Source organism: Thalassophryne amazonica, chromosome 2, assembly GCF_902500255.1.
Source record: "Thalassophryne amazonica chromosome 2, fThaAma1.1, whole genome shotgun sequence".
In the NCBI taxonomy this organism is placed as follows: domain Eukaryota; kingdom Metazoa; phylum Chordata; class Actinopteri; order Batrachoidiformes; family Batrachoididae; genus Thalassophryne; species Thalassophryne amazonica.
The window spans coordinates 100,450,870-100,463,646 of record NC_047104.1 but is presented as its reverse complement, the minus strand read 5'-3'; the positions used below and the strand labels follow the sequence as shown (position 1 = coordinate 100,463,646).

The 12,777-nt window shown below is 40.2% G+C and overlaps 1 protein-coding gene across 4 annotated transcripts in view; it reads left to right on the top strand.

Moving 5' to 3' along the window:
• The window catches only part of nfat5b (nuclear factor of activated T cells 5b), a 130,498-nt gene that overhangs the window by 82,304 nt on the left and 35,417 nt on the right, over positions 1-12,777 (top strand). For 2 of the 4 annotated variants that reach the window (XM_034190522.1, XM_034190514.1), the window contains exons 3-5: positions 5,725-6,346; positions 7,673-7,862; positions 9,779-9,969. In XM_034190522.1, the coding sequence (XP_034046413.1) occupies positions 5,725-6,346; positions 7,673-7,862; positions 9,779-9,969 (1,003 nt within the window). Of the gene's footprint in view, positions 1-1,858; positions 2,030-5,119; positions 5,183-5,724; positions 6,347-7,672; positions 7,863-9,778; positions 9,970-12,777 lie in introns of those variants that run through there. The other 2 variants (XM_034190535.1, XM_034190529.1) reach the window with 2 other exon arrangements.

Sequence of the window (12,777 nt, the reverse complement as noted above, 5' to 3'; positions counted from 1 at the left end):
TATGGTAAAAATTTTAACCAAACTAATTCCAGACAAGTTGTTTAAATTAATGTCACATCTGGGTTGTATAAAGTGAAAATATCAGCTATATGTTTTAGTTTTACAGTAATGTACTAATTTTGAAGGTTTAAGTATTTGGACCACACATGCTGCAGTGCATTATGGGTAAAGTTTCACAACAGGAGAAATGCATTGAGACGCTCTGATGAGGCTGCACTTTAACCACTGCACACTGACAACAGTTTTAAACTCCTATTTCAGAATGCTTATAACCTTTTTTGGGATGGACGGGTGGGAATCGCCGCGACATAATAACTTTGTAAAAACCTTGTAACTGTTAGATGCAGATGAGACAGCTCTCCTCTGCAGGCAGGTTTTTTAACTGTTAAGCTTTATTCGCTATGCCTGCAAAAGTATGTTAGCGGTCTAAAAATTATCAGATCTAAATTTATCGGAAGATAATTGGTCTGCTGATGGTTTTCAAAGTTATCTGAAAAGCTAATCTGATAATAAAAACATGAGCTTTGATAATTAGCGGTTATCGGATTAGCGGAACTGTGCCCACCACTGGGATCTACTCTGTGTTCATTTTTGTCTGACAAAAGTAATTTTTTCATCCACCAAAATGAGTTTCTTAGAAACTGATGTCTGCAAAGTTCATTAAGCTGTGTGCGGGTTCAGAATTTTGAGGGGAGTTCAGATGGATCTTTTCTGTTGCCTGGATGTATGTTTACTGTTTAGAGAGTGAGAGTAGGACACAGAAAGGACACACAGCAGCGACATACAGCAAAAAGTCTAGATTTTTTTTTTTTTTTTTTTTTATCTTAACGAGCAGGAATCACAGACAGCCACAAATGGATTATTTAACTGCAGAGTGGCCTGGATTCAAACAGGTAGGCATTTTGTTTTTTTGGTCTTCCATGAGTGCCAGAGTTTTCTGTTTTAATACAACACTGTGCAAAATGTTTCAGTATAGTAAATTATTGTCTGTGTGGTTAAAACTGAAAACTGACCGTGCATGCCACATCACTTATTTTGTTGCAGAGATTGAAAAAAAAAAAGCACCAGACAGAAAGTTGGTTAAATGTCCACCCAAAATTAAATAATTTTTAAAGTAAAGTTTATTAAATGCCAAAGTGAAATAAATAAATTCTGTGACCCCCAGCAAATTAAGAAGCAAAACACAATGTTTTCACAATGTTTTTCTTGTCATTCGTTTGTCCTGTGCTCTTATTGTGAAAGACTCTTGTGCAAGAAACAGGAAGTGTCCTATGGCAATATGGCTAGCTTTGTGCAGACAGCAACCAGTGGATTATTTAACTGCAGACTCACCTGGACTTAAACATGTAGAAACTTCTTTAAGCTTCTAGAGTTTTCTGTTGTAATATAAATGCTGTGCAAAATGTTTCAGTGAAGTAACTTATGGTCTGTGTGGTTTATATGAAAACTGACTGTCCAGATTACTTTTTTTTTTTTTTTTTTTTGCTGCACCAGCTATCAGCTGACAACACATTTAATGAATAATAAAAGGACGGGGGGGACAGAGACAGACAGGTGATTTATTCTTTATTTGTAGAGGAAATCAGACATTTTATTGAAATGGGCGGTCTGACAAACATAATGTTTGGCTGAGTTTGTGCAACACCCCCTCCCACTTCAAGCAGACTTTTGTGAGGAGCACCCAGGACGCGCAGACCAAAATATATTGTTTGTGTCTGTAAAGTTGATCCTAAACTCAGCGAGCCAAGACTGTTTTCTGTCATATAAAAATTATTTGTGTATTTTAATGTGAAAAGTAGGATTTTTTTTTTTTTTTGTTTAACCACCTGAGAGTGAGAATGGTCTCCAGAGGGACAGTTAATCAAATAAAACTTGTTCCTAGACATGTTTAAAACATGTTTTACTTCACTGTAGCTGTTTTCTGCTCCTTATTGAAGCACCCAGGCTTTAAAGTGTATTACAGTAAATCCAGAAGTCTGATGCCAGTGGACATCAGTGAAGTCATCAGACCTGGTGGGAAAAGAGGAAGGTGAAGTATATTCTAGTCTACACTGAACTTTTGTTTCACTGAAAACTGCCAAAAACATCACCTGGATCCTATTTCTAATTTTCCTTTTTTGTATTTTTGTAACCTGTTTATTTATTTACTTATTTATTTATTGAGCTGTTGATAATTGAAGCTTTAATTGTAGTGTATTAGTATAGGGAAGAGTCCTTTTTTTTATAGTTACATTTTCAGACTTTTAAAATATATACACTACTAGTCAAATGTTTGGACACACTTCTGTCCAAATGTTTGACTAGTAGTGTATACACACACACACACACACACACACACGTACTGTGTTTTTTTTCTGTTTTAGTATTATTGATGGGAATAGTTGTGGATCAGTGCACGTACAGTAGTGTTCAGAATAATAGTAGTGCTATGTGACTAAAAAGATTAATCCAGGTTTTGAGTATATTTCTTATTGTTACATGGGAAACAAGGTACCAGTAGATTCAGTAGATTCTCACAAATCCAGTAAGACCAAGCATTCATGATATGCACACTCTTAAGGCTATGAAATTGGGCTATTAGTAAAAAAAAAAAGTAGCGAAGGGGGTGTTTACAATAATAGTAGCATCTGCTGTTGACGCTACAAACTCAAAACTATTATGTTCAAACTGCTTTTTTAGCAATCCTGTGAATCACTAAACTAGTATTTAGTTGTATAACCACAGTTTTCATGATTTGTTCACATCTGTGAGGCATTCATTTTGTTTTTGATTTTGCTCGTTTACTAGTGTGTTTAGGGTCATTGTCTTGTTGAAACACCCATTTCAAGGGCATGTCTTCTTCAGCATAAGGCAGCATAACCTCTTCAAGTATTTTGACATATCCAAACTGATCCATGATACCTGGTATGCGATATATAGGCCCAACACCATAGTAGGAGAAACATGCCCATATCATTATGCTTGCACCACCATGCCTCACTGTCTTCACTGTGAACTGTGACTTGAATTCATAGTTTGGGGGTTGTCTCACAAACTGTCTGTGGCCCTTGGACCCAAAAAGAACAGTTTTACTCTCATCAGTCCACAAAATATTCCTCCATTTCTCTTTAGGCCAGTTGATGTGTTCTTTGGCAAATTGTAACCTCTTCTGCACGTCTTTTATTTAACAGAGGGACTTTGCGGGGGATTCTTGCAAATAAATTAGCTTCACACAGGCGTCTTCTAACTGTCACAGCACTTACAGGTAACTCCAGACTGTCTTTGATCATCCTGGAGCTGATCAATGGGTGAGCCTTTGCCATTCTGGTTATTCCTCTATCCATTTTGATGGTTGTTTTCCATTTTCTTCCACACGTCTCTGGTTTTTTTAGTCCATTTTAAAGATCATTGTAGATGAACGGCCTATAATTTTTTCCACGCCTGTCGTTTACGTCATTCGCCTGTGAGCACGCCTTGGGAAGGAGTGGTCTCGCCCCCTCCATTTCGGCGTGTCAGAGGACAAGTTTGGACATGTCCAGCTCTCCACAATTTCTCTGATAAATGACTGGTAAGCATTGAAAGCCGAGATAGGCATGTCCAAACTTGTCCCATGACACGCCGAAATGGAGGTCTTCCTTTGTCTCGCTTCCAAATGAATCGGTCTTTACGTGCGAAGCCTCCGCGTGGCTTTCCGTGACAAAATCTCTTGTTAAAAGTGAAATCTGCCGGAAAATGGCTGATGTCCAGCTCTTGTGATAACCAGAGAAAGAGCACACGACGGTCTAGTATCCACAGAGCCATCTGTTTAGAAATGGTCCGGTGACTTGTGCCGCGTCGTCGCAGCTCGGAGCGCGGCGTGCCGAGCGTCCTTAAAGGGGTCCTTAAAGCTGTAGTAACAGTCCTTATTCTCTGTGAAGCCCGTAAAATTTTCACCGAAAGCCAGATAAATTTTTCGAATGGTTTCCAGGTGCCAGTCTCTAACAGTTTCTGAAAAAATTCTGATGGAAAAAAAAAAAGTCCTTTTCATTCCGCCATTTCCAGACAATGAAAATCCGATGAGGGGGCGGGACCACTCCTTCCCAAGGCGTGCTCACAGGCGAATGACGTCACCGACAGGCGTGGGAAAAACACATGCATGCGCACGAAGGTTCAAGCATGTCTGACGTAAAAACATATGAATGAAATCCATATAGTTTTTGAAAAAAATAAAAAGGACCATTACTTTATTGACAGACCTCGTACACCTGTTTGTTCCACAAAATTGACGAACTCACTGGCTGAATGCCACACTACTATTACTGTGAACACCCCCTTTTCTTCTCCTTTTTTTTTTTACTAATAGCCCATTTTCATAGCCTTAAGAGTGTGCATATCATGAATGCTTGGTCTTGTTGGATTAGTGAGAATCTACTGAATCTACTGGTACCTTGTTTCCCATGTAACAATAAGAAATATACTCAAAACCTGGATTAATCTTTTTAGTCACATAGCACTACTATTATTCTGAACACTACTATACCACTAATGCCAAGTCTGAAAAGGCATTTGCTGACATTCCCAAGGGAATTTCATCCTGGTTCACATGGGCTACTTTACTTAGTAACATTTGTTTTCCAAATTCTACAATCACCTGTTTTGTCCTCAGTTGGATCATTGTTTTGAAATGACCAGAGCAAAACCTCCAACAAGCTACAATAAGATAAGGCTTCTTCTGGTTTTAGCAGACTTGGTTTTAACAGATTTTAGGTGCACTTGCTGGTTTGTTTCATAGTAATACATTTTTGCGTGTTTTGTATCTTGGAATGATAACATTTCTGTACATTTTCCGTGCCTTTTTCTTTCTGACTGAGCGTTACAAACTAATGACTCGCCAAATTATCCAGAATATTATCAACAGTCTAACTGCCTTTAGCACTTAACCTCAAGTTTCCCATCTCTTTAAGGTCATTATAGTTATTTGAATGCTTTTTGTTTGTTTGTTTTTATGACAGTGTTTTGTCAGCATGCTGGAGCAGCAGTTTTTTCCCCTTCAAACTAAATACCCTGTGTTTTTTTATTTTTTAATTTCTGTTTTCAAAAATCTGAATAAATTTTCATGTTCAGCTCTTATTGCTCATCCGCTGTCTCGTTTTTATTCCAGGAAGTTTCCTCTGAAGCAGGGAGTGTCTGCATATAAAATGGTCTGCAGTTCTCTGCTTCATAGGTCAGAAGCTTGTTTATTTTGTCTCTGTGGCAGTCCCGACTGTTTTTTTAAAACGTACAGGGAAAGAAATTAATAAAAACAAAAGCACCAGTAACTGGCATTCATCTCCTTCCACACATAACGCCTTTGAACTTCCATTGACTTGCATACTGTAGCTGGTGATCCACCAGCTGAACAGCAACAAAATGCTAGCTGTAAAAATGGAGACCCTGGATTGTTACATTTGTAGTTGCAAGTAATTTATGATTTACCTCAAAATATTTAATGATTAAAATGTGATTTCTCGTCTACATTTTTTTTTTTGCCTTCTTTTTGACTTGTACTTTTATTGTACTTCACCTATATTCTTTAGATGTTGTCACCATCAGACATGAACACACTCATCTACAAGTAAATACAGTCAATGAAGAGGAATTGTAATTGGATTAACAAAATAAAAGAGAGAAATAAACAATTATGAACAGTTTTTCCTGCATAAATGAGACTACTAGATAATTCTGTGTGAGGTGCCTTTGCTTATTTCCCATCTGTTTGTAATGTAGATATAATCACCTCTTCTACGAACATGGGAGGCCCCCACACCGCTTTTCCCAAGTCTTCCTGCCCAGCCATCCATTCTGCTGCTTTGGCCAGCGATCAGAACCTGTTTAACAGCATTGATCCAGAGGACAGCAGGAATGGCAGAGGGGTGTCAGAGATTCTCGGGGCAGAGGAGGATAATGACAATGCTAAGAGTGCTGGCAGCTGCAGGGCAAACGGCGAAGTAGGAGGAAGAAGCGCAACACCCCAAGAAACCCAGCCATACCACCAGACAACCCCATCTAAGCGCCGCACTGTGCTCAATATATCTCCACCTCCTGAAGACCTGTTTGACGACAGCCGCATGTCCTGCCAGGATGAAGCATCTCTGGACTCGGAACAAAGCAACAGCATCTGGATGGAGGACTCTCTCTCCAGCTTCAGCATCATCAGCTCTATGTCATATAATGACAACACAGAGGTGCCACGAAAGTCCCGCAAACGTACTCCTCGCCAGAGGCCTGGTCCCAAGTCTGTACCTGCAGAGGAAGCCAGTATGGATGTGTTTGATGCAGACAGTGCCAAAGGGCCACATTTTGTTCTCTCACAGCTCAGCCCTGACAACAAAGCTTGCACAAAAGGAAGGTTTGTGTGACCTCTACCTGTAATTAGAAATGTTTCCTTTGCCATTTCCCTGTCCTGTTCTCTATAGCATCATTTTGTGGTTGTGTTTGCAGAGTTATCACAGAAAACGCGGTCATGTTAGACTACTAGTGCCAATAGCTGCACAGTTACACTCATAAGTAGATCTTTTCATGCAGCATTCATCCTTTCTCCCAGCACTGACATCAGGAAATGATTTATAAGAAATAATGGAAACTTTTTCAAAAACATTTGGCTCCAAACTTCCCACCATACCACACCATTGAAGTGCGGTTAGATTAGAAGGGAGGGAGGGGCAGGATACGGAATTACAAACAATGGACAGGCACGGTGAATAATGATCCTACTCTCAAAAACCTAAAACAAGCATAGCAGATTAAATAAACAGATTACTCTGAATGCTTCAAGATTTGGATAGAACATGCTTTAATGATGGAGGGCCTCATGGCCAATCCAACTTGAGAGCATTTTCATTAATGTTACTGGAGCAATTCTAGAGTAGTAGATTAATTTGTTTGTTTTTTTTTGGTTCAGTCACACATACAGGCTTGACCACTTTAAATATGTGGACTTAATAAAGTGACCTCTAAGTACAGGTGAGCCCTGTTAACTTGCGCAAGTCGGGGTCCACAAAATCGGACCGCGAGTTATCTGAAACCGAGAGTTAATAAAGGAGACCCAAAAAACTTAAAATCAGCTTACCTTGCCATATTACAATAGTTTCAACCATTTGATGTGTGATTCCTTCCTGGATCGTGATGATTTCTTCATCTGGAGTGGGTTCGGAATCTGTTTTTTCCCTCCTCCGGTTGCTGCACATCAGTGATGAGGGCTTCGTTAGTGCAGATGATTTGCAGATTTTGGATGTGACTCTTTAAATCCTTACTACCTGTTTAGATTGGGGCGGAATTTATACCTGTGGTGGGCATGCGTATAAATTGGGGCCCAATCTTGGAATTGTCAGGAATCTTCCGCACAGAATTGTCCGCCCTCCTCTGGCTCACCAAAGCTGAATCGTGATTAACACACTCACAAGTTAACGGGGCTCACCTGTATAAACTTTGGTAATTCATGTCAAGGTTGTCTGACAGCAAATGATTGTGTTTTAAACATTAGATGTGCGCCATCAGTGGCAGTAATTGTCCCTTCATATATGCATGAAGGACATAATCTGTTAAAGTATTAAGTTTTTGTGTCATAAAATGTCAGGTGCTGCCATGTTGCTTTCAATAACTACAGTAAAAAAGTAAATGAACTTAGAATTGGAGATTGTCTTTTGTGCCTCAATCACACTGGTCTTTCTTGCAGTTCTCCAGATGATCATCAGATAACTAATCAAAAAGGAGGAACTCTTTCAGTTCAATACCCACAGAAGTGTGAGGGGAAGGAACTGAAGATCCTTGTCCAGCCTGAGACTCAGCACCGAGCGCGCTATCTGACAGAAGGCAGTAGAGGGTCAGTAAAAGACCGCACTCAGCAGGGCTTCCCTACTGTAAAGGTAAACTGTTAAACCTCTATATTATGTCCATGTATGACCTACCCAGAAGGCATTCTTTGTCAAAGCAGCACGTTAATGTACAATAAATCTCTCAGTTCTATTCTGCTGTCTTAGTTCATCCTCAGCACATATGGTTACATAACCAGTGTTGGACAAATTATTCTGCAGCCAATTTTAAAGAAGTTGTTCAGTTTAAATATATTGCTGTGATTGGGTTAATCAGGATGTGCAGTTGCTCATGGTATACTGAATTGGTAAGCTATGGCTCCTGAGGAGAAAACAAACTGATGGAGATCAACAATTATTAACCCAGTGGGATTTTCCCCCTCTCTGTTCTTTGTTCTTACACAATATAATATTAGGGTCCATCTGGCTCTGCAGCTGGACCCTAAAATGTAGTCAGTACCATTACTTGAATTATTCCCTCATTATACAAACTAGTTGTTCAGAAAACTCTACAACTAATTATAAGTTTCTATAATTTTCAGTGATGTCAACTTAGTGCATTTAAACCTTTAGTGAGGGTAGCTAGAAAAAGTATGAAGAGCGGAAAGGCAGATGGTTCAGATGACATTCTTGTGGATGCATGGAAATGTCTAGGAGAGATGGCTGTGGAATTTCTATCGAGATTGTTCAACACAATCTTGGAAAGTGAGAGGATTCCTAAGGAGTGGAGATGAAGTGTGCTGGTTCTTATTTTAAGAACGAGGGTAATGTGCAGAGCTGTAGTAACTACAGAGGCATAAAGCTTATCATCGACAGCATGAAGTTATGGGAAAGAGTAGTAGAAGCTACGCGGAGAAAACAGGTGACGATCTCTAAGCAGCAATATAGTTTCATGCCAAGAAAGAGCACTGCAGATGCAATGTTTGCTCTGAGAATACTAATGGAGAAGTATAGAGAAAGTCAGAAGTAGTTAACAGTGTGTGTTTGTGGATTTAGAGAAAGCCTATGACAGGGTGCCAAGAGAACAGTTGTGGTATTGCACAAGGACGTCTGGAGTAACAGACAAGTATGTATGTGAGGGTAGTGCAGGACATGTACAAGGATAGTGTGACAGCAGTGAGATATATGCAATAGGAATGACAGACTTATTAAAGGTGGAGACAAGATTACACGAAGGATCAGCTCTGAGTCCTTTCTTGTTTGCAATGGTCATGGATATGTTGACAGATGAGATCAGACAGGGGTCTCCATGGACTATGATGTTTGCAGATGACATTGTGATCTGTAGTGAGAGTAGAGAGCAGGTTGAGTCTAGCCTGGAAAGGTGGAGATATGCTCTGGAGAGCAGGGGAATGAGAGTCAGTAGGAGCAAGACAGAGTGCATGTGTGTAAATGAGAGGGAGCCCAGTGGAATAGTGTGGTTACAAGGAGTAGAAGTAGTCAAAGTAGATGAGTTTAAATACTTAGGGTCACCTGTCCAAAGTAATGAACAGTGTGGTAGAGAGGTGAGAACATGTTATGAGAGGGAGAACATGCAAACTTCACACAGAAAGGCCATAGGCGGGAATTGAACTCATGACCTCCTCACTGTGAGGCAACAGTGCTAACCACTAAGCCACCGTGCCTCTCCCTGTCTAATCTAATAAGAGTACAAACATGGGGTCATGGGTGAACATTTTTAAAGATACAGTCGCTCAAAAGTGAGTTCACTTTAGTTAAAAGCTCATCTAAATAACAATACTAAAATATGATACAGGAATTTTTTTTGTGAGGAAAAAAAAATTGTATCCTCATTGCACACTCACTGTATGTTTTTGCTTAGTTTTATTTGTAAAAGTGACATGTCAAAGTCTTGTCACAGACTTGCTATCCTGAAGTGTGTAACTCACAAAGTGTTCAGAAAGTGTAGGATTTCATAGTTTATTTTTTTGTTTCTTAAAACATATAATTATTATTTTTCCCCTATGCAGCTGGAGGGAGTGAACGAGCCAGTGAACTTGCAAGTGTTTGTGGGCAACGATGCTGGACGAGTGAAGCCACATGGATTTTACCAAGCTTGTAGGGTGACTGGTCGCAATACTACAGCTTGCAATGAGGTGGATATTGAAGGAACAACTGTTATTGAGGTGTCCCTCGACCCAAGCACGAATATGACATTGGCGTACGTACTTTGAGCATCTGTAGTAAAACTGAATAGTTTTGTGTGTACTACACTGAGTAACTTTATTCACTTACATGGTGAGGTACAAAAGTTTTGGAACCCTTTGGCTTTCATAGTAAGTCCCTTCAGCTGCTCCCTTGCTTTCACTTGGGGTCACCACATCAAATCTGAGGTGCATCTGCATGGTGAATTGGCACAAGTTTTACACCAGATGCCCTTCGTGATGCAACTCCACATTACATGGAGAAATGTGGCAGGGGTGGGGTTTGAACCAGGAGCCTTCCACACTAAAACCAAGTGCACTAACCACTTGTCCACCACCAAAGTGTTTCCCAACATTGAAGTTTTCCCTGCAATGGTATAACATTGTAGATCTTTGACAGTAAAAATGTTGTTGAGCGGGTTAGTCCATCAAAGGCCAGCTTGAGTTGACAATACCCGAATAGTAAATGCTACCATCTTGTGACACACTAAATTGAAAAAGCCACATGATGAGGATGAACTGATTAGTTTGAGGTGAACTTTGGACCAAATCAATCCCAAAAGCAACTTTGTTTTGCCTATGTAATATTCAAGAGACGAGTCTGCCACCTACTGGATTGTTCGTGTATGCTGGAAGGAAAAAATTGGAAGATGGTATACAGCTTTGGTACTTACATGTAGACGGTCTGCCACCTCATGCTCGTTGTTGCATTCCACCCTTTGTGTAGCGTCAGACAGTTCAGTTATGCTAGTAACTATGGACAGAAACATGATGCCCTGTAATTTGGTAAATGCAGGTTAAAATCTACAACAGAGCAGGAAATGAAAGACAGAGCACGTGGCTAGTGATGATACCAAAACTCTGTTTGTACTGCAAATTAGTGATGGCTAATGCAAAGAAGTCCTTCAAAACATTATAAAACCTTTGAAACAACAGTTTTTAAACATTGCTCCACAGTCTACATGAAAAAGAAAATATTTATCTGCTGAACCCTGGCACACACTGGGCGTTTCAAAAATGTGCGTCCATTATCATCATCTGATGAATAGCATATTTAAAGGCTATAGTCCGTGCAGGGTCTATACCTACACTTACATGTATGTTACTTGTCTAAAATTATGCTCTTTGAACCCGCAGTGCACATTCTAGGCTTCCCCTGCCATTAAAATCGCGCTTATTTAGGATCTACTCCTTTCTCTGCCTCTGACCAAGGCAGAGTTTCTACATGTGGAGTTGGTCTCCTGGCACTGGACTGTGGCTGCCCATTGCTGCTGGTGGTTGGATTGTGTCTAACTGTAATTAGGACTGGTTAAATGCAGAGGACAAAATTTGTTGTATGTATAAATGTGCAATGACATGAAAGGCTCTATTCTAAAGACCAAGGAGCAAGACAGGTTTTTCTCCACAATGTCACAGCTGCACTGATGATGATACCCTTGTCCTATTTATTTTTGGTGGGAGCTGCTTGGGACTTGAACTTGTGCCTTGGTACGCAGGAAAGTAAGGAGGACCTGGGAGAAAGAGAGATTGCAATCTAAATGTTCACTGGCAGGATTAAGTGAGTTTATTAATTCCTTGGGTCACACCCCTGTCACACCTTGACAATTTATGGCTCTGTCACACGGCATACGACGATTCCTGAATGAAGGGGAAAAACGTTTTTAAAAAGTCACAAATTGTTGGGAACGGTGGACAAATGAGCTTTTGACTTTTCTCATCACCGAATAGCCTGCGAATCAAAAGCGCAAAAGGAATGAAAGGGGAACAAAACGAAACCGAAGCTAATGTTGATCTCGACGCTTTAAACGAAACGTGCCTGGAGCCACTGCTGGAGCAGTGTGTGTCTGCTTCCTGCTCTGCTTTCCATGACTCGGCGCTGGGTTGGAGCTCTGTAGCGCTTGAGTTCTGGAGAAGCTGCAAACAGAAGTGCGTGATCCGACCCACTGTAGATCTGTGCGCACGTCGTGGATCCACCTGCTCTGGTTGCTCGTTCAGAACAAAAGAGTTATCTCCTTCATCATCAGAATCTTCATTGTCTGGTTCAGACTGACGACGCACTGCGCGCTCCGTCTTGCTCCAACTAAAAAAAAAAAAGCTGAAGTGCTTGCTCAACACTGATAATATGCCTCATTTTTACAAAACAAAAACAAAGAAAAAACACCACCAAACTAACCACACACGCTAATATAATTGAATTTATAATCAGAGCAGTAAATTGATCAGTCCGTGTGTATGCCGCACATTGCCCCCCTTATGTGTGGTTCCACCAGGTGCATACGCAGGTCATACGTTGTAGGTAAATTATACCATTGTTGACACGTTTCTTGTAAGTTACTCATAAGTTGAAATGCGTCCATTGATGCTGCCCATTGATTGGCTTAACAACTGAAAACTGCAGTTCTCTTGCGAACATTTCAGACTTTTTCAAATATTAAAACCATTCACACACAGAGTAAATATAAAGTCTTAATCTTACCTGTACATTTCAGTCGGGTTCATCATTACAGCCTGATTAAAAAAAACAAAACAAAACATATCCACATAAAGCGTCCTGATTTTGGAAAATGACATCTGAAAATACTTTAGTTCCTTGTCGTGGCTGAAACGTGTTGTTTTTAAAGAAGTCCCTCTGTGTTTTGTGTTTTTCTCAACCTGAACCAGAGAACACCGGTGCTTTGTCCCACAACAAGAAGATTAACCTATTTTAAAAGTTGTGCATCCGGCGTAAAGTCACAGCACCTCATTCATTCACATTAGCGTTTCTCACAGACATCAGTTGATTCTTAAGCATTCTGCACACAATGAGAATAAATCCCATGATCCAC